At 41.6% G+C, this 26,555-nt stretch overlaps 1 protein-coding gene across 1 annotated transcript in view; it reads left to right on the top strand.

Moving 5' to 3' along the window:
* PARD6G (par-6 family cell polarity regulator gamma) overlaps positions 1–26,063 on the top strand; it is a 70,512-nt gene extending 44,449 nt beyond the window's left edge. Inside the window, exon 3 of the mRNA XM_065052970.1 lies at positions 23,190–26,063. Coding sequence (XP_064909042.1) covers positions 23,190–24,049 — 860 coding nt within the window. The 3' untranslated portion in view covers positions 24,050–26,063. The remainder of the gene's footprint in view (positions 1–23,189) is intronic.
* Positions 26,064–26,555: the final 492 nt, after the last annotated feature.

Below are 26,555 nucleotides of genomic sequence, written 5' to 3'. Positions count from 1 at the left end.
ATCCAAGTGCTATATTTCAAACTTGGTTTAGTGAAAGACCTACAACTTCCTGATGCATGACAGTTCAGCAAAAGGATCATAAAAGGCTGGGCTCAGACACTGAAGACTCGACAACAAACAAAAGTCAGGGTATGCTGTCTTGATAGACAATAGATAAATCTCTGAGAGATAATTTTTTCTGCAACTTGACGGCACATTGGACTGTGATGATTAAGCCATTAAGCTTATAAAGCTGCAGCTTCAGTGGCTTCAGTGGAGTGACAACAATATGTGGCAGCTGATGTGATCCTGTAATGTGATCTACTGATGTGATCTACTCACAGCAGACAGATGCCTTGCAAACTAGCGTTCTTGACAAATCATTTGAATATAAAAGCTAAATCTTCCTTTTTCTAGGGGAGAAAGTAAAAGGTTTTGTTGTCAAATAGGTTTGAATGAGGTTCTCTGTCTAAATATTGTCTTTGGGAGAAAGAAAGTAGGATAAAAATACAGGAGCAATTTGTGTCTAGACCAGGGTTCTCAAACTAATTTTCAGTGGGGGCCACTTCAGCCTCATGGTTGCCTTCAAAGGGCCGAGTGTAACTTTAGGACTGTATAAATGTAGGAGTAGTTAAATTGATATAGTCCTAAAATGACATTTGGCCCTTTGAAGGCAACCACAAGGCTGATGTGGCCCCAGTGAAAATGAATTTGACACCACTGATCTAGATGATGTGGACTGTGATCTTTTTTATTCATCTGCATCCTGGAATCTATATCAAGAAAAGCATATCTCAGACTGAAGTGAGCTGACGGAGGAAACTTAGTTCTATTTACTGAGGTCCTCGCAGTTTTTAGCAATGGTTTCAGCTCCTTCCTCTACCAAATAATGAATTTCAGCTTTCCTTTAGTGCTGGCCACAGTGCTCTTTCTAACTCATGATCTGAAGCCTGACTCACTTGTTTTCTTGTCCTCCCCTGTGGCCAACCTCCTAGGACCATACAGATTTTGATTCTCCTGTAATGTTTCTTTTTGGTAGTCAGTGCTCCTTATAACATAGTCATCAGCTAACTCAGCAGTAACCCTTTTTTTCTCTCCTATTCCTGCTCGTTTTTATTCTTTCTCTTTTTTTTTTTTTTTTTTTTTTTCCTCTATCTATACTGCTTTAAATATCTCTATGCTTGAGTGTCCATGACAGCCTTTGGCTCTCTGTGTGTACACTGGACCACTGCCTTGTACTCTGCTGCTGTGAAATCCAGATTCTTTGAGTGGATATCTGTTAGCTTGACAGTCTGAAGAACAAGCTGTTCTTGCCTCTGTTTTTTTGGAACACTTCTCTTTTACTTAAGTAGCCACTGTTTTAGTGAGGTCAGCAGATGCTCAGATGCTTTCTGCTCCCTCCACAGTAGCACTTAACACTGCTTTCATCTGCTGGCACATCACTGTGGCTCTGCTGGCCACCATCAGTGATGCTGGCCAGAACATAAGTGTTGCTTCAAGCTCCTGTCAGAACCTCCTAGGACAAACAACCCTGTCTTTTATCTGGTCTCACTCCAGATCTCACTTGATGTCAGATGCAAACCTTTCTTCTCTTTAGAAGATGTCACTTAAAAATGTGATCAGATTGTCAAAGTAAGCTGTGGCACTGTCCCTTCTCCAGGCCCTTCTGCTCTTCCTGAAGTAACTTGCTGTCAGTTCTCTGCATATTGGACTGGGAGTATCTACCCCATTTAGTTCAGTATCTGGTAATTGGGTACTTGGGAATGACATCCACAAGTGGTAAATCCACAGGCTGGCTTCCCTTTCATGCTAGGAGTCTCTGAGCAGCCATACAGACAGCAGTCATCCTTTTGGAGCAAGTTGCTGGCCAGTAGTGGTAGGAGCAGCACATGTCAAGTGGTCAGAAATTTCACTTTTGAAGTCCTTTTTCCGTGCAGATATATTCATGCAGGGTTTATCATCCCTCTGATGTTAGCCACATGGCCTGGCTTCAGGGAGTGTTCTGCAGAGCTTTTCATTATCTGTGCCCCAGTGTGTGTGTGTACACGTACAGTTCTTTTCCCAGGAGGAGCTTGATGAGGGCAGAGGTTCTTCACTGTCCTTTTGATCTGAGTCTCCTTGGGGATTGGTAGAGAAGTTTCAAAGATTTATTCGGAAGCCAGGACAGATGGACAGCCAATTACTAGCTCACTATCATTGGGATTTTTGTTAATGATCCTTCAAGTGTTTATCCTTAAGTCTCTTATCTCCAAAGCAAAAAAAAAAAAGACTTTGTTTCCTGCCTGCTTTCCTCACTAACTGCTTTAGAGGTGGTGTCTGTATAGTCAGGCGATAACATCCATAATAATATTGCTGATTACTGTAAAGGCATACAGTTGATATAGAGCTATTGTACATATTTAACAGGCCTCTCTTGATTTGAAAAGAATCCTTTCCAAAGCAAAGTTGGCAAAATTAGACTTGGAGCAGGCTTTTGAGCTAGGACTATATAGGAAATATTTACCTCTAAGGACCAATATTTTCAATGTGTGCTATGACTTGTTGATCCTGAATTGGTAGTCTTCTGCTATTAACTTTCATATAAACTGCATGAAATAATCCTATACTCCTGGAATACTTATATGACTTTTTTTTTTTCCATCTTGGGAGCAGAAAGACAATGAGGTGGGGACTTTATGGTAGTAATTTTGAGAGAGGGCTGGCTGAATTGACTTGGCCTGGAAACTTCTCCTTGTTTAGCGATGAAAACTGAAAAGAAGAACCAGTTCATGCATTTGATATCCCAAAGTCAAGAAGAGGTTGAGATGAAAAAAGTTTGGTTAATATTGGTCTGTGGAACTGTGGGGCAGCATTACTGCTGTTTCACTAACCTGATGAATCCCAGACCTCTGGGCTCCCACGGGAAGAGGCTAAAAGCTGTGGTCAGTGACCTGCAGGAACCAGCAGTGACTTTTTCCCAATTGTTCAGAGGCTGTCAAAGAGGAAGCACTTTTACTTGGCTACAAATCCCACTGTCCTAACTGGAGAAAGATACTGCAGGGGGTTTGGCTTGCTGTAGCGATCCTGAGATCAAGCTAGGGTCATGCCATGGCACAGCCTGCTGCAGCATGGGAAGGTAGAGTCAGGGACTGATTGAGGTAGCCACAAAAGCTGGATGGAAGGATGGACAAGAAGTCTGTCCAAATTCAAGCTTGGATACAGCAGGTGGGTGAAGTTTTCAGTCTGAGATCTGAACTTGTAGCAGGCATGGAGATGGATGCTGGAATTGTTCATGGGTATAATCCATCCTTCCAGCAAAACTACCGACAGGCTGAATGTGACCTCGTAATTCACATGTCTGGTTTTAGCCGTTCTTCAGAACTTGACAGTATCAGTGCTGCTTTCCTACTGCCTCTCAAGCGTGTTTTCCGTACTGCTCCCTTTCCACCATCAAGCACAGAAAAGCAAAGCTTTCATGCTGAAAGGCTCTTGCCAACCAAAGTGGAACATAAAGCTGAAGTGGGCCTTCCCTTCTCTTAGGTTGCCTCTTTGCAAGCAGAATCACCAATAAAGTTCAGTCGAGGCAAATTGGCTTTTTGAAGTAAGACCAGATTGTCTTTAGGCATGTTATGCCTAGATTTGGAAACTATGGAATGTTCAATATAGTGTGGCTGTCTTCCAGACAGCAGTGAGCCAAAACAAATGAAAAGGCGTGATTGAATATTGTGAAATGCATGTTCATATGTATATATGAACATGAAAATATGTATATATAATATATATGAAAAATAATGCATTCTTTTATAGGAAAATTTGGAAGATTGTTTACAAACGAGTGCTTTCTTTGCAAGTATTCTCTCTTCCACAAGCTTAAACGATCTGTGTTGTGTTTAGAATATGAAGACTCAATGTACCAAAAATGTGGATGGAGACTATGAAAATGTCTGTCAGGAGAGACTAGATGGAAAGGGTTGCTGCATGAGCAGAGTGAATTAGACCAATAAGTGGCAAATTATTTGCTTCTCCAAGGTGGTTCACCTGTCAGTGGCCCTGGTTTTTATTGGTGCATTATTATTATTATTTTTTTTTCTCAACTTTCTGTGTTGCATGAAGCCAGCTGCTGAAGTACTGCTTGGATTAATAAAATCAGCAGTAATCAAAAGGAGTTTGCTTATCAGCTTGGAGCATCCTGGACAACCTAGTCTCTGTTTGCAGGAGTGGAGGGTGGAGTTAGTTACAAAGATCAGGTATGTCCCTGGGAAGCTGGCAGTGTTGGAGGGTTTGAACAGAGCCTGTTGGGTGGGTTTAGCAGAGCTGTGCTATCAGTATGAGTCTACCATCCATGAATAACCAGAATTGAAATCTGTATTTGTATAACAGCTCTGTAATGAGCCAGTTACTGTTTCGAGGGTCTCATTTCCCTTGCTTGTGAGAGGTGTGGTGATGATCTGAGCAGGTGTGTTCATCTCTCCCAACACTGGGTAGGAATCTGGCTTTCATTTGAGGGCAGGAGTGCTCATTAGAGGACCCACAGTGTGTCTGCTTCCCCTCTCCCCACTCCACAGTGATTAATTGGCTGAGAGTAGGACAGAGCTGTGCTCAGCCCTGGCTGGAGCATGTGGAAGCCACTCGTGCATCCTGCAGGATGTGAGGTATGTTCTCCTCGCAGTGGCAGTCCCAGCTTTGCCAACGTTATTTGACTCTCGCACTTGGAAACTGTAGTGACTCATTGCCTGCATTTGTATGTGGTCAGGTTTGCGTTGCAAGTCCCAGGTACCTCTGAGTGAGCCAACATCCAGCTAACAGCTCATGATTTAACTGGAAGGACAGGGGACCTGTGAGACTAATACAGCACGACTAAAACATAGAACATCACAAAATTAAGCATGCCCTAACATAAAATGACAGCTCGTGGCTTTTGTAAGCTGAAGTCTATGTGCTTCTGGCAGCTCGGTATCAGAATCTTTTTAGCAGTTTGAGCCCTGACAGTGGCATTTGGAAGTGCAATAGCATGACATAACATACACCTTTCTGCACAGGTGTCCTCTGAGAGGACAGGACCATGTCTCTCCTCTGCTATCACCTCCTATCCCAAACAAGCATTGAGCAATGTTTTCCTGCATGTTCCATTCCTCTGACATTAGTTGCTGCTCACCTTCTGCAATGATTCTTCATGAACAAACTTTAGGTTGGTCTTCTGGATAAACATATGTGTTAATGACACACAAATTGGTGTGGTATTTCAGGTGTTAGCTTTTCACTGAAAGACCCCTCCCAAGTAAGTTTTCAAGTCTAACAGTAAACAGGAATTCCTTCATTTTCTCCACCCCACTGACAGCATGACTTCCTCTGATGGAAATTATTTTGAAGAGTGCAATCCAGCATATTTATTACATCAGAGGTGCTGACAGGTTATAACACAGTCTGTAAATTTTAGAGCTAGAATCTCTTGGCTGTGCTGCTGCTGGCACAGAAAGTGATAGTGGATAGGACAGGGCAACAGCTTTCATGCTCCATTAGATATGTGAAGAGGGGAATATAAAAACATTGGAGGAGGAAAGAAGCCTGATAGAGTTTGGTAGTGTTCTTTCTTTCTTTTTTATTTTTTAATTTTTTTAACATGGCCTTCCCTGCGAGAAATTATCTGTGTTGATCTTGGGTAAATTAACAGAAAGAAAAGAACATCTCCTCCTTCATTCCGCATCATTGTGCTCCGCTGTGCAAGAAGTGTGAACTTTCTTGCTGTTTGGCTGCTTTACTTTGCCCCTAAACTGTGAGGTTTGATACAGATGTTGAATTTGGAAGTGGTTCATCAGGTGGTGGTGGCTGCTGCTGAGTTGGTGAAAATGGGAAGTAGGCAGCAAAGCTGGCAAAGGAATTGTGGTTCAGAGTTTCAGCTGGTTTCAGTGGCAGCTTAATCATCTAAAGAGAACTAACTCACTGTGCAAACGTTTTGCCTACACCAGGTTTTTAAGCTTTACAAGTTACTTCCAGTGTAAATGCTTTAGCAAGATGGTCACTTAATTTTTCTCTATTGTAATGCAAGTGATATCTTGAAATGGGTATAGTGAGAACACTGTTGTACAAGGGCGTGCTTTTTTAAAGAGTCTGCAAATAATTGTGGTTGTTGATATGTATGTGCTGACAGCTGTAATATCTGCATGAGCAACTAGTAAAATCTGCAATAACTGTAAATGCCAGTTAGGGACATTTTCTGTGTGCCGCCCTATGCACTGATACCTCAAAAATTGGAATTTTAAAGCAAATTTCAGAAAGCTGTCTCCTTATGAGAACAAATGAACACAGGTCTCTTAATGATGCCTTGTGTTTGCAAAGACACAGTTTCTGTCTGCTTAGAAAGTAAGGATGTTTAAAGTGCCCTACCAAGTGGTCAGCAGAGACCTAGTATTCTATTAAAGGAAAATGAGGCTCTTGCAAAACTTATTTTGTGGTTTTGGGGTTGCCGTGTTGAAAACATGCCACCTTTGCTTCTGCCTCTTAACCACTGGAAGCTGATAGGGCATAAGACTCTACCATGTGAAGGAGATAAAACCTAATGATTGAAGCATCTTAATCAAACTGTTCTACCTTATTTTGTTGCCTACTTAAGGCATCTATAAATTCCAGAGGCAAAAAGGGAAGAGTATGTGCTCACAGGTACTTTCCTCCTTTGAGGCCTCTATGAAAGCATCTTAAAGACTTGCAATAATATGCACAAATAAAAAGGCTAGAAGGGATATTTGTGCAGTGTAAAAACTATCTGATGATGAACTTCTTGAGATGGGAAGAAGGTGACAAGATATGTCTCCTGCTTTCTGAATCAATACAGTGAAAGGGATTTGCATCCTCATTTTTTTTTGCAAGTCACTTGTTTAAAAACATGCAGTTGTGTGTGATCCTTGCAAATGCCAAACTCTTACTGTTTATACAGTGCTTCTGGTAATGAAGGCAGCTGGCATACTCTGGAAACAATAAATCCTCTGAGGATAATAGAGCTGTTAGAAGTAGACAGAGGAAAACCAGCTTAAGGACCCTGCTCAATTAATATACTTTCTCTCAAGTGACTGCTTTGTGGTATTCTTACAGCAGCCTTAGGTCTGACTTTGTCTTAGCTTTACCATGCCGTAAGTCTGGCTCTGTGCTGGTCTCCTTATTATTTGTTTCAAAGGTGAAGCTGATGCATCTCCATTAATCCTCCTCAAAAGTAAACTTTTAGCTCAAAATGTGAGTAAGCCACATGGAGTCTCTTTGCAGTGAAGTAAGGAAGAGTTCCTTAATTGCATTGTGGTGCACTTTTAGCACTGCTCATCAGACATGTAACAAATATGTAAATTGCTAGAGGTTATGTAGTAAACAGATGTATTGAAAGCCCTTAATTCCTCCATTTATTCTCAGATTTAGCTAGTGAGTAATTGTCATCTTGTACAGTATCAAGCATTTAATTTGACACATAAGCAGTCCTCTTAATTATTCAGTGACTCATTTATTGGTATCTCCCTCAAAACTTAGTTTGACCAGTACAGAATGGTTTTGCGTGAGGTTTCTGTTGGTTGTTTTTTGGTTTGGTTTGGGTTTTTTTTTCTTTGTTTTTATTTTATTTATTTTAACTATTATTATTTTGTGTTTGATTGCTTTTCCTTCTAACTCGCTTTAGCTTGTTCACATCTTGCACTTTCTTTATGATAGTCAGCCTTAGCTTCAGACAGCTAAATCTTCCTCAGGCTGTCGAAGTGCCTCAGCCTGGCGGCTCCCTGCCCTGTTCCTGTCTGTGTTGCGTGTCTCTGGTTACTGTCCCCATGGGTACCCTGTGCCACCGCGCCTGGCACCTGTTTGTGACGGTTCCCTTTGGCCAACTCTTCCCCACGTTCCTCCTGCTTTGGCTTCACCGCCAAATGCATCTTCAGTGTTCAAACCTGCTGCTCTGCTAGAGACCTTGCAGAGAGATCAGGCAAGGGCAATACAGGTGTTAAAAATAACTCAGAACTTTGTGTGATCCTAATATCTAGTGTTTTTCTTCAGCAATTGGGATAACTTTTAAAGATCTCTAATTTTCAGGCATATTAAGTTGTAAATGACTCCGGAATGCAAGTTTTACAAATTATGAATTGGAGATTCCCTTTCGGCTGTATTTAACTAGAGGTACTGAGACACAAACTTGTTTAAGGTGGTAAACATAGCTGCTGCCTCACCAATTGGTGACATTATTTCCTTCTGGATATTCCCTGTTGGCTTGCAAATTACTGCCAAGGTATATAGAGTGACTCACTTCTTGTAGTGCTTCCAAGATGGAAAGTCTTAAGTCTAAGCTTGGAGGTGACAATAGTAATATTTTTTACTTACTTGTGAGGTTAGGAGTTGGGTGAACTGAAAGATGATGCATCCTATATCCAGAAACTTGCCAGCTAGCAACTGCATTTTGTTTATTGAGTGAATTTTTATGGGGCTGGCTCTCTGTTTGGGAAGTTTGCTTAGACGGCCCTGTAGTTTTAGGGATGTTTTTCAGTTGTGCTTCTGCAGAAAGCTCCCATTGTGAAGGCACCCGGGCTGACTCTGCACAACGTGACGAGTCTCCCACGCAGCGTCCTCCCACAGCCTGTCACACTGACAGCACAGCGCTGGCTCTGCGTGTAGAGGTGGTGAGAGTGCTGGGAGCTATTGACCAACGTGATCATGAAGCTGGGAATCTCCTCCTCGCTTCCTGTGGGCTGTGTAACACAAGAGCAAGACTTCTTAATTAGCACAAAATCTGAAGCAAGCAAAAGAGAAGAGCTAAGCTAACACGGTTTCCCCAGCTGTTTGGGCAATCAGGTGATGCGAAATCTGGCATGTTAACTTTATGTTGGCCTTTGACTAATCTGACACGAGAGGCATAAACCCAAACAGGACAGTGGTGCTTTTCCAGGTGTTACAGATGTGACTCTCCCTTCCACTGACTAGCTTTTCGGTATCTGTGAAGCCCATCTGGTCTTGAATGCCTCACTATTCTTTTGCTATACTTCAGGTACTCTTAGGATCAGGATTTTTCAGATTTCTCTGTTGTCCAGATAAGCAGGTGATTCATAGACACAGCCTTTTTACCCATTTTCTTTCTTAAACTTTCAGTACTATATGTGTGTATTAAAAGATGGAGGCTAAGGGTTTGAGGTGATACCTTTCAACTAACCTATAATGTGACTTGCAGTGGCCAAAGGCTTGACTTGTGTGAAATTAATTGGTACAGACAAATGCAATATGAGCTGGCTTGTGTAGAGTCTTAGCGTAGTGATCTGGATATTAAGTTGCATCCACCCAAAGGAAAAACTGGAGCTGAGTAGATAAATACCATCTGGATAGGAAAAGGAGAACAGAAAAAAATTTTGTACCTCTCTATTTTATCTTTTTTTTTCTCACGGCAGCTCCCTGGATTAATGTGGTGTTAGCTGCTAAGCCAAGGGCAGGTGTCATTAACTTTGAAACCTGTATAACCTGTCTCCTTGCTGCTCTATCTGTCCCTCAGCATGGGAGGAAGCGCTTGGATCTTTTCAGCTTCTGCAGGAGGTGGCCCGTATTGATGCCATGCCTCCAAGTGCTGTATCCAACACAAAGGCTCTGTGCTTCTGTTCTTGGCCACCTTTAAACGTGTCTGTCAGGCTTAACATAAGCACAATGCAAACTTCTTTTTTTAACCCTGAGACTTATTGGTTCTCAATGTGGATCTCTACATTGCAGCCGCAAAACTTTGTGGAGTTAGTAGACTTTAAATAAGCTGTTTCATTAGCTATTGTGTTAATGAGTACATGTTAAAATACAGCACAGCTTAGTGCTGAGTGTTCATATCTCCCCGAAGAGCATCTTAGCAAGAAGACACATTGAACACATTGACCTGTGAAACTCTTTTTCTTGCATATAACTACTAGTCTTCACTTTTCATGTCCTGGGAACAGTTTTTTTCTGAAGATAGAATGCATCATCAAATAAAAATTCTTGGTCATCATTTGGCTCCTGTTGTGGGAATTTAGTACAGATTTAGTAATACTGCCTGATCTTCTAATTAAAGATCTCGCCAATTCCTGATGCTGTCTAGCAATTAAAGAGTGAAGTGAGGAAAGACATGGAAAAGGAACACTGGGCTTTTGTGTAAAGAAAGCAGAGGGTTTTTTTTTTTAATTCATTCTTGTTCCATATGGGGGTTAAGACATGAACTGGCTGCTCATAGTAGTAGCCCAGGAGGGGCTGACTGAAGGTGGACAAAGGTCTCACAAATAGAGGCAAAAAGTAAGTGATAAGCTGAGGTTACCGGTAGCGGTTCACTGTCTCTGGGCTGGGATGCAGCTTCTACCAAAGCTTGTCGGAGTCAGCTTAGCAAGTGCTTGCCTTTTGTACTGGGAGGATGCCACTCTTGAAAGCATTCTTGGAAATAAGCTATGCTGTGTAATGAAAGTAAGTCCCAACGTACTGCATCTATTCTTTCCTGCCTTTGAACCGCGCAAATCCCTCCTCCTTCCTTCAAAGCTGCTGGGCTTTGCATAACCTCTGATGTATTCTCCAGGTTTTTAGCTTAACCATTCTAAGGGGAGCTTAGTCCCTCATGAATAGTGAGTTTTTATTTTTAGCACTTCAGGATCCACAGATGAAAAGTGCTTTATGTAATTAGCCGTCTTGTGTGGGATGCGTTTCTTTAAGGTGACTTTCCTGGTACTTATAATGGTAGTAAATCAGTAAGTGCACACTAAGGAGCTGCACAGCTGTAGCTTGGCCACAACTTAATTTTCCCAGGCCCAGGAAAAGCCACATCCCAGCGTAGTCCAAGAACTTCACTCAGAGCAGGGATCAGGCTGTGAATACTCTATGTTCTTTTGGGTATATGTCTGCCCCTACCCTACAACAATGTCACTTAACAAGCAAGTGTGGTGATGACTCAGTGTTATCTCCTGTGTAACAGGAAAACTGAGATCATGAAGGGAATTCCCAGTGGCAGGAATACCGGGCGTGCCTGAGCATGGTACTGGGAACCTCCGCTCTGTTCTAGTGGCAGGAGATGACTGGTAGCAGAGATGAGGGCTGAACTTCAGCAGTGTCCGCATTTGGACTGGCTGCTGCTACTGACAGAGCTATGCTTCCATTCAAAAATCTTGTTTGGGTAGAAGCTGCAGGTTTGTACTGCAATGTTCGCTATAATTTTGCTGGTGAAATACATGGAGTAACTTGTGTTCCCCAGGAGGGATATCGGTGCTCCCAGCTGCCAACACTGATGTCCATTAAGGAGAAAAAATGTTTATATGAACCCTGAATTATGTTTAGTAAATAGAGTTTTCTTAACATTTGAGCCAGTAAATGTCAGCTTCACTTGCTATGTGTCATGTTTTGTTCTGATATCATGGAACCTGATCTGATTCATTAATTTCTGAATAATCACTTCCTGTCTGCCACTCCCTTGTTTGTATCATGTGGTCATATGAAGAAACACTTTTATAAAGAAAAAGTACACCAGTGACTAGTTTACTACACTTAAATAATGATGCGGTGTGTCAAAAATTGTTTGAAGAAAGAAGTGAGGGTTTTTTTTTTTTAAGCGGTGTAAACATTGGTGGTGTATTTTGGGGTGTTGTTTGGTGTTATTTTGTTCGCTTGTTTGTCTGTTCATTTTTCTTTCATGTTTTTTTCAGTTTTGCAGATCAGTGCTTGATAGTCTAGGAAAATAGAAGCTTCACAGTCCTCTTAGTGGTCATCTGAGGGCTGGACCTCTCATGTACATAGGTTCTGCATAATGTCCACAGCTGTTGGAAAGTCCCCTCAGATGCAAAGTTTGCCCAGGCTGCAGCTTTTAATTAGTTTGTCTACTCAGTTGGGCATAGAGCCTTAGCCAGTGATGGAGAAAGAAATACAACATTATAAAAATAATTTTGGGGAAATCACTTAGCCAATAACTCTAACAGTTGATCCTTCTGCCAGAATCGTAATGATACTTTAAGCTGCTTTTAAGTAAAACATGCAGTTTTTAGTGACTGAGGAGGGGTGAGAGTTAAGTGCTTCTTGCTTTCTAGTGGTGGCCAGGAAAGGGTATTGCTAGCCTAACATTAAAAGTAACAAATTTATTTTGTTCTCAGCTGGATAAGCTGTGATGGTTGTACATTAGGCAAGGCTTCGTTTCTGTTTTGAAGAAAGGGGATGAGGACATTGCTTTGACCCTCTTACTTCATGCTTTTATGGCTGCTAAGGAAATGAGGTGGTAACATGCCATTGTAGCCCAGATAAATGCTGCTATCACAGCCGAGATTATGGGTACCACGTGGTAACGTGCCACACAGCAGGGGTGAAGACCACAGGGACAGTGATAAACTTTATGTTGAGAACTTGTGCAATACGGTTTTACTCTCAGAATGTGCAGTTATGCTGGGAATAAAAAAAAAAAAAAGGAAAAGGTATATATATTATGGAGCTTCTCCCTATGATGTGGAGATGACCGGCATGTGCTTGGCTCTGCAGGGAGGATGTGCATGGGGCAAATCCCAGACAGGCATCCCCTCTCAGAGTGCCTTTTTTCCAGACATTCCTTAGCCAGGGGCTGGGGGTGCCTGGCACTAGGGATGGGGTTGGCACTTTGTTCCTCAAGCGAGGCATTCCTCCCAGCCCCTCTCCGGAGAGTAGATCCCCTCTGCACTGCCTGGCAGAGGGCTGGGCTTCCACAGGAGCAGTTGACCTCTCAAGAAAAGCACCATTTGCTTGTGGCATTTTGCTTAATCAAGAATAATTTTATTTTGCCCTCTGCAGACAACTTCATAAATAAAGAGGGCTGCCTGGCTGGCTTTTTTTTTCAATCTAGAGTAAGCACTGACTTCCATTTGTGAGAGGAGCAGCCTTGCCCTCTGAAGGGTGCCAGAGGGGCAGTTTGGGGAAGTTGCTCTTTGAATTGTAATAGTTAGATTGGGATCTTGACCTTGCTTCTCCTCCACATTAAAAAACAGACCATTAAATAGGTTTATATAAAATGTGTTTGAAACTCTTCTGCAGCACTTTGAAGTTGGTCCTCTCTTGTCCTCTGCCACCCGAGGGGCCCTCATTTTTGCTTTACTTCTCAGTGTGCCTTTTCCATCCTGTCATTCCCAGGCCTAAAGCACAGGGCTGTGCTGGCCATGCTCCCTTTGGTGTGGAGGATGACCAGCTCCATCTCGCTTCTTCAATGACTGGGCGCTGTTCCTTCTCCTCCCCGCTGTGGGCTTGCTCCTGCCTGCCCTGGCCTGCTGCGGCCTGGGCATCAGGGGACTGGAGAATGTGTCTGCACAGGGGCAGTCCCGCCTGTGTCTGTTCCACCAGGATGCAGGGTGGGATTCTACCTGAAGGGAGGTTGTCAGGGAGGTGTCAGTCTATTTTCCCATGTAGCAAGCGATAGGACAAGAGGAAATGGCCTCAGTTTGCACCAGGGGAGCTTCACATTGGGTATGAGGAAAAAATTCTTCACAGAAAAGGTTGTCAGGCATTGGAACAGGCTGCACAGGGAAGTGGTTGAGTCACCATCCCTGGAGGGCTTTAAAAGACACATAGACAAGGTTGTTAGGGACATGCTTTAGTACCAGTGTTAGGTTAGCAGTTAGACTCTGTGATCTTGAGGGTCTTTTCCAACCAAAATGATTCTATGATCCTATGACTCCTTCAGGTCCCTTGTCCCACCAGCCAGGAGGGCATCCCGGTGCACCCAGGAGGATGCAGGTGGAGTGGAGAGCCCACCAGTGCCATAAGGTGTCTGTGGCAGTGGCTGCATGGGGCTGGGGAGAGAGGGTGCAGCTGTGGGGAGCCCTGCACAGGGCTGGCCCAGGAGAGGCATTTTGTCTTGTGGTGACTCATCTGACTCCAGCCAGCAACATTTGGGAGACTCCCAGAGATGGCGACTTGAAAGACAAGTGTTGTAATTAGTTTCTTATGCCACACTTGTTTTGAAACTTTTAAAATTCTGTGATAAGAGGCAGAATCTGGACTTTGTTTACAATCTGCTGGCTTGAAGGCGGGAACCAGAAAAGTGCTTTGTAAAGCACTCTAAATGTTTTTCTCTCCCTCCCCCTCGATTCCAGGATGTATGTGGTATTATCACACCACAACAGTGAAGCTATAAAAACATGATTGTATCCTCTTTTTTTGAAGAGAGAAAATGCATCCTAGAAGAATTTTAACTTTGTAAGACACAGTTTTCTCTAAGAAGCTGTGGTAGCAACCTTTTAGAACAATCCAGAATAGAGAGTGTGGAAGAGACTACCATTTATTTCGTTGAGATGTAAATCTTCATTAACTATGAACTTCACAATTTGGGGATTTCTCTTTTTTTAGTTCTTTTTACTGGGAATTTAGAAATGCAAGTGAAAAGGTGCTTTCTAGTTTGCCTGTCTGAACTAGCTTGGGATGAATAAGGTGTTACTCAGCAAAAGAATGCATGGGAGAATTTCTTAAGAACAAAAAACAGTCTGTCTTGGTAGTACCCTTGTATCTCACATATTTAATGCTTGCGACATTCAAATGTGGCCACTGCTGTGGTTGTGAGATAATCTCAGTCTTTTAACATGCATGTCCTGGCAACGCTGCACTTTTCTTGAAAGTAGGAAAGAATCATAAGGAGATGCAGGGGATGAAGCCAACCAAATTTGGTAGCCCAGCCACAGTCATCAAGGAGGTCTGCAGATATACCTCATGCAAAGCTCCTGGTGCTCCCAGCTCTGGGATATGTTTTCCAAGTAGAAAAACTACTTGCATGCTACAGAAATGTGATTAGCAGTTACCTGAACATGGGACAACAGACAGTTCTTGACTATGATCAGTTTTGCTTTTGGCTGGGGAGGGAGGATCACTCTGGACTTGAGAGGAGGAGAGCAGCCAGCAGAGGTTACGCAGCAGAAAGCATCAGGAGAGAGCGTGAAATACAAGGTTAGATTCAGTTTCCCTTGAGTGAGCTACAGGCTGTGTTAGCTGGGTAATACACGTCCTGCCTTCTTGGCGTGGCTCACCTCTGCTGGCTGTTGAGCAGAGCCCTGAAATGGCCTTTGATGCTGAGGAAGTTACTTCTGAAAGGAGAAAAAGGCTTCATTTTAATATCGGGATCTATAGGATAATGGTTCTGATCAGGTTCCGTACTGCAGTGCTTTAAAACCTTCTCCTTTCACGTATGGCTGTGTGAATAGCCTAGTACGGATAAGTTAGCTTGACTTTGTGCTGCCTTTCCAAGCTTTCTTTGCAGCTTCTTCTGAGACTACTATGAATTAAAAAAATTTGTTTCTTAGTATAAAATTTGTATACTGAATGAAAATGATCCTAAGGTGCATTTGGGTTTTTTCATTATTTGTGGAGATTTTTTCAAATATTGCAGCTGTGAAAAATGGAATGGTGTTTTCCCATATTTGCTCTTTGGTTCAATCTGTCAACTATATTTATCTTTCTTACCTTCCAAACTTTAGCCTTGTGCAAAAAAAGTAACTATTTTTCTACTACCAGCTGGGAAAGAGTTGCATTCAATACTCACAGAATACCCAATAAAATCCACCACCATTTTGTCATTCATAAGATTTTTACTGTATCTGCAGTACATAGTAAGAGGTTTTATAGTTAGATCTCTCATTTTGCTTTGTTTTGTTTCACTTTGCGTTACACATCCATGTTTTCTTTCGGAAAGAAGAGAACTCCCTTAGTACCTGTATGGGGAGCAGAAGGTGCTCCCATCAATTGCCTGATGTTCTGTGTGAATAGAAGAGGTACTGTGTGTTTGTTGCAGGTCAAAAATGGAGTGGGTGAAATATAATAATTACAGGGTTGCTTTTGAATAACTTTAAACTGTGAAGTTTGTAATGATAACTTGCTGAAGAGATTGCAGGTAATTATAGGCTGGAGAGTGGTGGTTGTTGGGATTGGGGTGGGAAGGGAGATTTTTATTTTTATTTTTTTTTTTCTTCCTAAGTATCTTTAAATAAGATTGATAGCCCCCCCATCAGCTGAGTTAATACAATTTTTGGTGGCTGCTACGAATTGTTGGGGGCATGGTGATAGGAGGTTTCATTTCTCAGGTTCTGGCCAGCAATAAAGCTGCTTACAGGTGATGCTATTACTATCTGTATGCATCACCCACCCATTACTGCTGCTGGGTGTCTGCTCTTCAGCACTGGTCAGCCTAGGAAACCATCTTGCCAATAAAACCTCCATAGCAGTACCTGAAACCTTAGGATGAACATGATCATTGATGGCAGAGATATGCAAGAGAAACATGACTTCCCCAACTTCCCACCCCCTGCAGGAAAAGGGAAATATTAACTAATTAAAAAAAAAAAAATTAAAAAAAAAATCGCCCAACGAAGCCAAAGCTCAAAACCGACAATTTCTAATGCTGTGATAACATAACCTTGGCATAATGTGGTTTGTGCAAGGAAACAAAGGGAAGAAGGGCTGTTTGAGTCATGTTTTAGAGTAGAAGTCACACATTAAACTTACAGGAAGACAGTCCAGTGCAGTCCTAGTAAACACGATCCATGACTTCACCTGTAAAATCTGGAGTGCTATAGCTGGCTTTTGGGCTTGTTTTGGCCGCTAGGTTTGGATGTTTACGACAGTGAGGGTAGCTTTGAGAGGTACAGGCCTAGGTGCTTGCTTGCATTTGGTAGCACCCCTCTCCTCCAAAGGCCTCCCTTGTTTCTTGGGGCAAACTTGCAGGCTGAGCAACAGCTTCATGCAGCAAGTCAAAAGTAAAGGGCCTTCTGCTGAGAAGGGAAGAGGTTCAGTAAGGGAACAGTGGCCTCTGATGACAAGCAGCGAGAAGTGCAGGAGGCCACACCAGCAGCGCAGGCTGAATTCTTCGAGGTTCTCCCCATCCTCAAGGCAAGCAGCCTGAAAATGTTTCCTGTGCATGTCTGACACCATAAAGAACGCTTGAGCCTAATGCAATTACAGTTTTGCTGGCTGTAACATGCTAGACCAAGGAACTAAGTAGTGTTCACTTTCTTGAAAGAGGGTAGGATATTTTAAGCTTATAAACCTGTTGGGAGTAGAGACACACATTTCTGTTCCTCGGGTTTTAATCCTAATCTACTAACGAACACTTCCTAAGTAGGAAGGTAAGCTTATTTTTTAATACTGAATCACTATAGAAGGAACGTTGCCTTTTGCAAAACTGCAGTTTATGAGGTTTAGTAGGGGCTAGACTAGAGTAGGATGTTGCTCCTAATTTTCTTTCCAGTGCAGTTATTTGGTGACTTTTTTTCTTTTTTTTTTTTTCTTTTTTTTTTTTCCCCCACAATACATTATTGACTTTACAGTCTACAAACAAGTGTTTGGAAAGCTTTGTTTTAGAAACTAAAGGATCGAGATTAAGGATGTCAAGGATAATGTGCTCTCTCGTTAATTTGAATTTGTTCTTTTTGATCTTGTTTGTGCTTTAAAAGCCCTGTCGAAGGCCACATATAAACTATAATGTTTAGGTAGTCTTCTAAATGTAAATGATATTGTGTCCAGTTCCTTGTGACACAGTGATATGAAGGGAGAGAGGAGTGTGTCTGTGCATGTGTGGGATATATTACTTGACTTTCAATGGAATAACAGGTACATCTACTTTGCCTACTGTGTGTTTTTCAGATTGGTTCACCCAGAGGTTGCTGGCAGGAGCAATAGCTGCATTTTTTATTTTAAATATTCCTGTAACATGCAGAATGCAATGTTAGCATTCCAATAACCTTATTTTTCCCCCCATTAAATACTCCTTGATGAGTGATATTGGCACTAGATCTCCCCCAAGCCATAGTTCACCTAGTATCTGTTTCCTCTTAAATCCCTTTGCATGTCGTCAGTCTTACAGGTCACAGATGAGAGACTGCCAGCTTATTTGCTGTCTGCTTGCTTTCACAAATGCTTCTGGTTTTGATCTTTCTGAGGAAATGGACACTGAATGCAACTTGTGTCAAACAGAGGAGGTGTTTTGTAACTGGGACGCAGAAAGGTAGAAGGGTTCAACACGACACTTTCCCTTGAAAAGTTTTTATGACTGCTGATAATTTGAATGCTTAGTAATGGAGATCTATTGGATGGAGGGGTTACCCTTCACTATTAATGACTCACTGGCGTCCTTCCCAAGCTGCCTGAAGTGCTGCTCTCCCTAGTGGAAGTAATTTTGTCTTTGAAGTACTTTCCAGAGCTGTCAACTAATGTTCCACAGTTCCCAGAGGAAATAATAAGCCATGAGCGCATGTACACTGAAAATGCAGAGTCTGAAGTGAACTGTTCTATAGGAGCCTGGCAGTCTGCTTCTCTGTGGAATTCAGCTTGTTTATACAATCTTATCTGGCTAAGCTTTGGTATTTCATCTGGCAGGCAGTTCCTATGAAAAGCAGCTGTCCAAGCAGTGGGAGTGGTGCTCCTGGTGTTTTTTTTTCAGAAGGTCTATAATTTCTTGTTTCATGTAAATTAAAGAAATGCAATACTCTTTTGGCTACAACCAGATGCTCTAAGCAGTTTTCTTTCCCTTGTAAATAGCCCTTTAAGTGTGTTCTGCTGTTACATACTGTGTGACTTAATGACAGGATTCATGATGCCCACCAGGAAGGTATAATGTATTTTGTAAAGTCACAGACAGACTACACAGTTTTTAGAAGAGTGCCTCAAAGATGTTACAATCTGTAGCTTTCTAGATATGTGGGCTTTTTTTTTTAAATGATAGTAAAATATCCATGCTTGGAAGTGAAAACCTCCTTTAATGGGTTTTACTGTTGCTGAACAAGTGGAGGTAGTTCCAACAGTTAAAAAAAAAGAATCACCAGCAGCACTGTTGTCAAGAAAGTGAGCCCAGGTATATCACTGCATGAAGAGATCTGTAGCATGTATCTTCTCTAAAAGAAAGGTCCTCATCAGTAAGTAGGTAATGACAACTGTTAGAAAAAAAAAAAAAGAAAAAAAGCACATATTAACAGAAAGGATGCAGCGAAATACTTAAGGTTTTATGTGACACGTTTCCAGATAACAAAATGTTTTGTAAAATCTATCGAAAACTGAAGCTATTGTGGAAAAGAATTTCAATAATATTCAGTGCCTACAGAGGGGTGTGTTTTTTCTTTTTGTAGCTTTGGTTGTGGTAAATGTTACTGGTCACCTTTTTACAGGACCAGTCTTTTCAGTAGAAAGCAAATTATGGGCACGAGTAAAATTCAGGTCCAAGTCTTCCAAAGTTTAGTGGTTATCCAGGATTATCCATCCAGCTCTTTGTCTGAAAGCACTGAATCTTGTACGTGAAAATGTTCCACGTATTCTGCCCCATTCTAAGAAATGGGGGTCATTCAGCATCTAAAAGAGACTAATTTTCCCCGTCACCTACATGTTAATGTACCACTTCAGCCTCATTCAAGACACAGAAAAGCATGACACCCTGTAAAATACCAGATTTTAAGCACTGTTTAGATGTCACCTGATGACACTTCTCCTGACAATATGCACGCAGAGTTCTGTCGACTTTTTGTTCTGCAAAAGGAGAATTTGATATTGCAAAAAAAGAAAGATGAAAAACGAGCTCTCTCTGGTTCCATATGGTATACACTGGTTTTCACTGAGACCTGGAATCAAGCAGGATCTGTTCCATTAGCTAAAGTGGCATTCCTGCTGGCAATCCTATATGGTGATGAAACTCAAAACCTAAGAACGAGTTCCTGACCTTCATGAAAAGTGTATCATTGTAAATTATGCAATGATACAGTTTTCATTTGAGTCCTGACATGTGCCACTGAATAGTATATTACTGGAAATAGGCAATACACCACTATGGGGATTGGCCACCCCATAGTTGATAAAAGGGAGTGATGTTGGCCAACTACTCCCAGTTCCTTTGTGAGGAAGGAAAATACTTTTTTTTATTATTATTATGCTGGGGATTTATGACTTTTTGCTGCTACAGCAACAGCTGATGTTAAACTTCAGTAGGGATACTTTGCTTTATTCCTGCAGCAGGAGTAGCGGCTCTGCATAGCAGGGGGGTGGGTGTGTGTGTTTTATTCTGGGCTTGGTTTTAATTTTGTTGGGGTTTTTTTAAGGTGAAGTCCCAAGCAAGTGTAACTGCTAGTGAGCCAGTCATCTTGAATACAAGTTATGTGATAATCCTTGTATTGTCAAAGAGCGTGTATTTTGTACTTCAACAATTTCTAGAAAATAGAGTTGATTTTTTTGTAGAAGCTCTCCAAATTAGCCTTCATTTCTCTAACCTATAATAAGTTTTAACAGTCTTACCTGTTAAAATTGGGATTCATCTTTCTCATATGTAATCTTGTTTAGGGTTAGGGTTGGAAACTAATGCCTGACACTGTTCTAAAAACAAAAAAAAATCCAGTTATCATCAGGACGTGCACTTCATTTTAACCTGTTCCAGCCCTGAAATACTAAATCCAGAAATGGTCAGTAGCCCAACATTGAAAGTAGCCTATGTAACTTGTAATCCCTGTGTCTGTCTGGTACATGTTTGGAGGAAAAAGATAGCATTTTTGTGGTAAGCTAGGCTTTCTGTTATTGAAGGAGGTGGTTGTTTTGAAGCTGCTCAGAGGTTAGGAATGCTGGCAATCATCTGGGGAGAGAGATTAGTGGGCTGAGCACAGGTGAGGAGGTCACAGGCACAAAACAACCACTTATTTTGTGCCATTGCACTGGTGATGGTTCAGCCAAAGGAAGATGCTTCAGAAATGTCCCACCTATGTGTGCCAGGAGGATCATTGTACTTCTCTTGATCACCAGTGAAATTACTGCTCTATCACCCCAAACTTGAATGTTGTGAGAGATCACTCTCTGGGTGGTTGTTAATTTAACCAGAACGAAACAGTGCTGTCAACAAATCTTCTCATGTGAACTATTTGGTAAAGCTTTTGCAAGTCTGCCACAAAGTCATTCAGTATTAATATTCTAGGACATGGAGAGAGAGCGCAGTTACCTGGGTGCTATCAGAGAACAGATAAATAACTAGGGCATGTGGTTCACTTTACATGCAGTGCAATAAACTGCACTCACTAGTCTAATTTTCTGAGTCTTAAAGGGATGCAGCTTTTATTCTGAGTTTGGTTTGCCAGTACTAAAAGACAGTTTTAAACACACAAACCCACACTTAATTTTAATTTCCATCTTAAACTGAAATTTTGGGCTAGAGGTAGGTAGCCTTGGACTTTCGGTTATAGTGTTACTATTCTACAGTGCTTATGTTTCAACTGAGAAAGAAGATCTATTCTAAATCTGAATCCTCAAGTTGTTTTCATAGCACTGTCACAGAAATGTATCAGTCAGTTTTGAGAGTAAGGTGCAGTGTTTGAGACTGTGGTGATGAAAAACTTCTCGTGTCTTTACAAGGAAAAACTATTCATTGCCAACCTTCAGAATCATCTGTCAAAACTTAAAGTCTAGGTGAATGTAGATGAAGGTGATCCTGTTCATGAAAGAAAAGGAGTAACACCTGGCTTTGGCTGCTGCAGATGGTTTGTGCATTCAAGAGTAGACCCTGCACTGACTCTGCTCACCAGGTGTACTTGAGAAGGTGCCATCTCCACACAGACACTGTCTTGGCTGTGGATACGTTCCCAGGAGCCAGCTGGGAGCTTCTTGTGTTTGGGTGATTTTTAAGGACTTCCAGTCCTGTGCCTCACCAGTCTAAGTAACACAGCAGGGCCTTGCAGTTGATACAGCTCTGAGCAGCCTGGGAGGAGAGACAAGAAGAGAGTGTGAAATCAAACACAACCCACGTGTCCAAGAAATACCTTTCTTTCACAGAACCTTTTTCTTCAGGATGGCCTTCTAGACGCCTTGCGATACCCCCAGTGTTATTATAGCCAGTGTACTGAAGTTACAGCAGTCTTTTTGAAGTCTTCAAACTATTTTTTCCAGCCCAACAGACTATGTAGGATCACAGAATAATTTAGGCTGGAAGGGACCTCTGGAGGCCAGCTAATCCAACACTGCTCAGTTAGATCAGGTTGCTGCTTAGCACTTTTTTTAGCATCCATTGAGTTGTAACTTAGTGTCACTTAATTGAAGTCTGCTAATAATGTGCCTTGAAGGCTGACTTGAAAATGAGACCTTGCAAGAAATAAAAATGTAATTATAAGCTTGTTTTTACTAACACCTTTTTTTTTTTTTCCCCCCCAGCCTTTATCAGGTAGAGGTATTGTCTTACTTTTTCAAACATTGCCATGCAGGCTTAATGTGCCGAAGTGAAAAGTTTCTTAGTGGCAGTTCTATAATTGTAGTTCTGTATTCTACAGTAGAATAAACTGAAACTCTGTTCGTTTATCTGAAAAGTGTGAGCATGCTTAAACTCATGGTGAAATAATTTTCCAGCCAGGGCCATAAGCTGCTTATATGGAATAACTTGTCATATTACTTGGCTGATTTAAAATCGATCACTTTGCACATGCCCTTGAAATACTACTACAGAGACAGAAATATTTAAACAATTCCTTAAACAGTAGACCCTACAAAGGCTGATTCCGTATAGATCTTCCCTTCAAGGGCAGGAGTTGTGTGCGTTGAATCCGTGTCTGTTCTGTGATCCTTAGCACATGGACTCAGGCAGCAGAGCTGTTTCTTTCTCCTGGCTTCTCTTTGTACCAGGCCGTGTGCTTACACAGAACTTATTTGGTACTTGGTGCTTTTAGCACTTTCTATTGCTGTCCAATCCAGCTGAAATGAAGTAAAATACTCCAAAGAGAAAGTGCTGTAGTGAGAGATGCATATTAACATAGATTCCCTACTGAAAAAGCCTAGGCTGAAAACATATCCAACTACTCTCTCACACCCTGCTTTCATGCTTGTGCCTAAGGTCTGCTATCAGTTAAAGCTGTGTATTGGATATTAAAATACTTCCCGATTCAGACTTTTGGGTTAGGAAGGTGTATATACTCTCTGCCCACTTGAGATGTGTAAAAATTACAATCCAACTCTGAAAATATTGTTTCATATCTAAGATTGTACGTCAGGCCTGCAGCTTCAAGTAATTGCATTCTGCACGGATAACAGGAGCTGAGAATCAGAAGTCTTTTTCTCTCAAAATACGGAAGAAATACGGGTGATTATTGAAAACAACTAATTTATTCTGAATGTGGTGCTGATGGATATAAAATGGAACAATGGTTAGAGTAAGCAGAAGAATCTATTTGATTTTTTTTTTTCCATATTTTTAGGAGCATGGTTTCACTGAACCAGATTTAAGAGGAAAATAACCTGTAGATGGAATTATTCTCTGGTTTATTGATACACTGGTACTGTTTCTCTTTCAGATGAAGTGGACTACAGTAATTTTGGGACCAACACACTCTCAAGGAAGAAGAAGGCCCTGGTGACACTCCGCAATGACAACCTCCGCCGGCGTCCTCACATAAACATCAGCATGCCTCATGATTTTAGGCCAGTGTCTTCCATAATCGATGTGGACATTCTTCCTGAAACACACAGGAGAGTGAGGCTGTATCGACATGGGTGTGAGAAACCCTTAGGATTTTACATTCGTGACGGCACCAGCGTAAGGGTTACTCCTCATGGACTAGAGAAAGTACCTGGTATCTTCATCTCTCGTATGGTTCCTGGAGGCTTAGCAGAGAGCACAGGCTTGCTGGCTGTGAACGATGAAGTTCTGGAAGTTAATGGCATTGAAGTAGCAGGAAAGACTCTCGACCAAGTCACAGACATGATGATTGCCAACAGCCATAACCTTATTATCACGGTCAAGCCAGCAAACCAGAGGAACAATATTATTCGAAGCAGTAGGATGTCTGGTAGCTCTGGCCAGTCGACAGACAGCACTGCTAGTCACCATAGCTTGCCTACTTCTCATGTGCTGCAGAACTTCCACCCTGATGAAATGGAGAGTGACGAAGAGGCTGACATTGTCATCGAGGGCGGTCTGGAGCCACAGCACATTCCTAAACTGCACAGCCTTACTTCCAGTAGCCTCTCTCGAATCAATGGCAGCAGCCTCAGCCACAGACTGCAAAGGGACCTGGTGCTCAACAACAACTCTGGCCGAGAAAGCAATGGCAACATCCACAAATTGCTCAGTTCCTTAAAAACTGATCCCCGACACAGTCTGGTTATCCCCAGAGGAGGTATTGAGGAGGATGGGACAGTCATTACACTTTAGTAGTGATTCCTGCAACTGTCCTTTCAGTCTTAAGTGCCAATTGGGACGATTGACTCTTGCAACATGTTATGCACAGAACAGAGAGCTGATATTCTCATAGACCTCACGGGTGCAGAAAATCCTGGCTTTCTAGGAAACATGGCATCTGCAGCTAAGACATAAAACTGTCATGCACTGCAGAATTTGTCAGGAGAAAGCCAGAGTGTACAACCTGGCTTATGTCCCAGCCCTAAAGTGAGAATACAGATTTGTTTTAGTTGGTATAAATCTAAGCAGTCTTATAGGCTACCAATGGCAGTGCTTCATACTCGGGTTTGAATGCATGGGTGGATGTATTTATACATGCACGTATATGAATTAGGTTTTAATAGTAACAGACACGTCTATTTCAAGTGGAATCTGGCTTTCTTCTAATACCAGTTTGAAGAGCGTGCGGCTTAATAGCCATCTGATCTTCTGCTCTTATATACAGAACTTCCACTAACTTGTTTACACCATATTTGCAACCTTATGTCTAATTCAGACAAGCTCTATAAATGTAGCGGTTTCCTACTCCGGTGGTAACAACGTCACGGAGATGCTGCCAATACATATTCTAAATTGTGTGTCTATCTATTTTGAAAGCCCAAGGCGGTGCTGTTTGAGGCTGTTGCTGTTATTGCTGTGAGGTGAGCACCACCTCCTGGTCAGACAGGGCAGCCTGCAGCAAGGAACAGAAAACGACAATAAGGGCTTAAAACTGCGTTCAGCACCGTTACGTGTAAATGTATTCTTTTTCAATATTTATTAGATTATACCTCTCTTTCAAATTGTCTTTTCCTATCATCTCTGGGGTTTGTTTTTTTGTTTGTTTTTTGTTTTGATTAGTTGTTTGTTTTGTTTTTTCAATATCATGGATCATGTGAATTTTAGGAATGCAAGCAGGAAGGCAACCAAAGTGGAAGAGGGTTCTAGGACTGTCCCCTTCACCTCATAGCTGACACAAGTCCATGCTGTACCTTTGGGGCAACCTAAATCTGCAAGGTCTTCCCTCACAAAAGATCGGCTGATTCCTGTACAGAGGAGGGATGCTGACTGTCAAACCTAACTTAGAATAGTTCTGTTATTTTTGGACTCTTCTAGTAATAAAGCTTAATGTCTACACAGGATTTCTAGAAACTTTAAAGTAAACTGGATGTTTGCCATGGTCAGACGTCTCTACTGGATGCTGGCTAGTGGGTAACCAGTGACTGAGTCGATAACTGTCTGTAACTGTCTGCTTCTGAAAATGCCATGAATATACGAAAGCAGTCTAATCTAAAGTATTTTGTTACATCTGGATCAGTGTAAGGAACAAAATATAAATGTTTTACAATGTATTTTTCTACTTTTAGCTTGTGTCATTTTCTTTTTGTTTTTAACTTTGTAGTACATTAAAGATTTTTTTTATATGGTGGAATAGACATTTCTTAAATATATTGTATGGATATGAAAATTCAGAAGTCTTGGTTTGGAAAATTTACATTCCATTTTGGAATCTGTAATGGCTGGACAAAGGATGCCTGGACTAATTCATTGTCACTAATTTAGAATACCTGTGGAACAACCAGTCTTCTGCTCATTGTTAAATATATTTGGGACATTGAACTTAGTTTATTTCTTTTAGATTTGCTTTTAAAGTTTTATTTTAAAATTCTTTCACTTTAATTAAACCTCTTCTAGGTATCACAGCAGTTAGAGCTGTACTTACTTTTCTCAGCACAGTAAGAATAGAACATTGATCTTGTTCATCTTAAAACTGTGTTTGTACTTTGCCAAAGGTTTTCTTTTTTAAAAAAATATAATACTGGTGCAGTAAAAAAATTAAGAGCTGGAGGTGCTTCGGGCAATCAGACCATCTTATCAGGAAAACTCTGTTACACCTTAAATAAGACTACTTTTATGAACAATTGATTTGTCTGTCTGAAGTTACTCACTTTACCATATTTAACTGATGAAAATGTGACCTGTCTGCAATAAAAAGTGCACTGTCTTACTTCTACTGCTATATATCCTTTCACGTATCCTCAAGCACATCTTTCCTCGTGGAAACAAGATACCTGGTTTTGATGATTCCTGGAATACGTAACCATTTCAGTAATTGCTTTTACCTTGATTCCTCTGGTGGTTGTTAGTGATACCAAGTTTCTTTCGGTGTTTTTTCCCAGTGCTGCTTGCTGAAGGGTGCTGGTACACTGATTCCCATGGGAACCAAGAACCTTGCTGTGTTCCTCATGGCAAGGTTTGTTTCAAACCTCACGGCTTTGAGGCCTTGGGGTAGTTCTGTTCTCTGGCTTAGTGCACACATGTGCCCAGAGGCTGCTCCCTGTGACTGTCCAAATAAAGGGTGCTATACAAAATATACCAACTCTTCCAGCTGATCTCAGGAGGCAGGAAACATAAGCTGCATCTCGCACACCGGTGTCAAAGTATTGTATCCAAGATGAATTAGCCAAGTATTGATGTATCAGCTTCAGAGCTGATGTTT

Source organism: Columba livia, chromosome 2, assembly GCF_036013475.1.
Source record: "Columba livia isolate bColLiv1 breed racing homer chromosome 2, bColLiv1.pat.W.v2, whole genome shotgun sequence".
Classification (NCBI taxonomy): domain Eukaryota; kingdom Metazoa; phylum Chordata; class Aves; order Columbiformes; family Columbidae; genus Columba; species Columba livia.
Note: the sequence above shows the minus strand (reverse complement) of the source record. Positions and strands in the feature narration are given on the sequence as shown.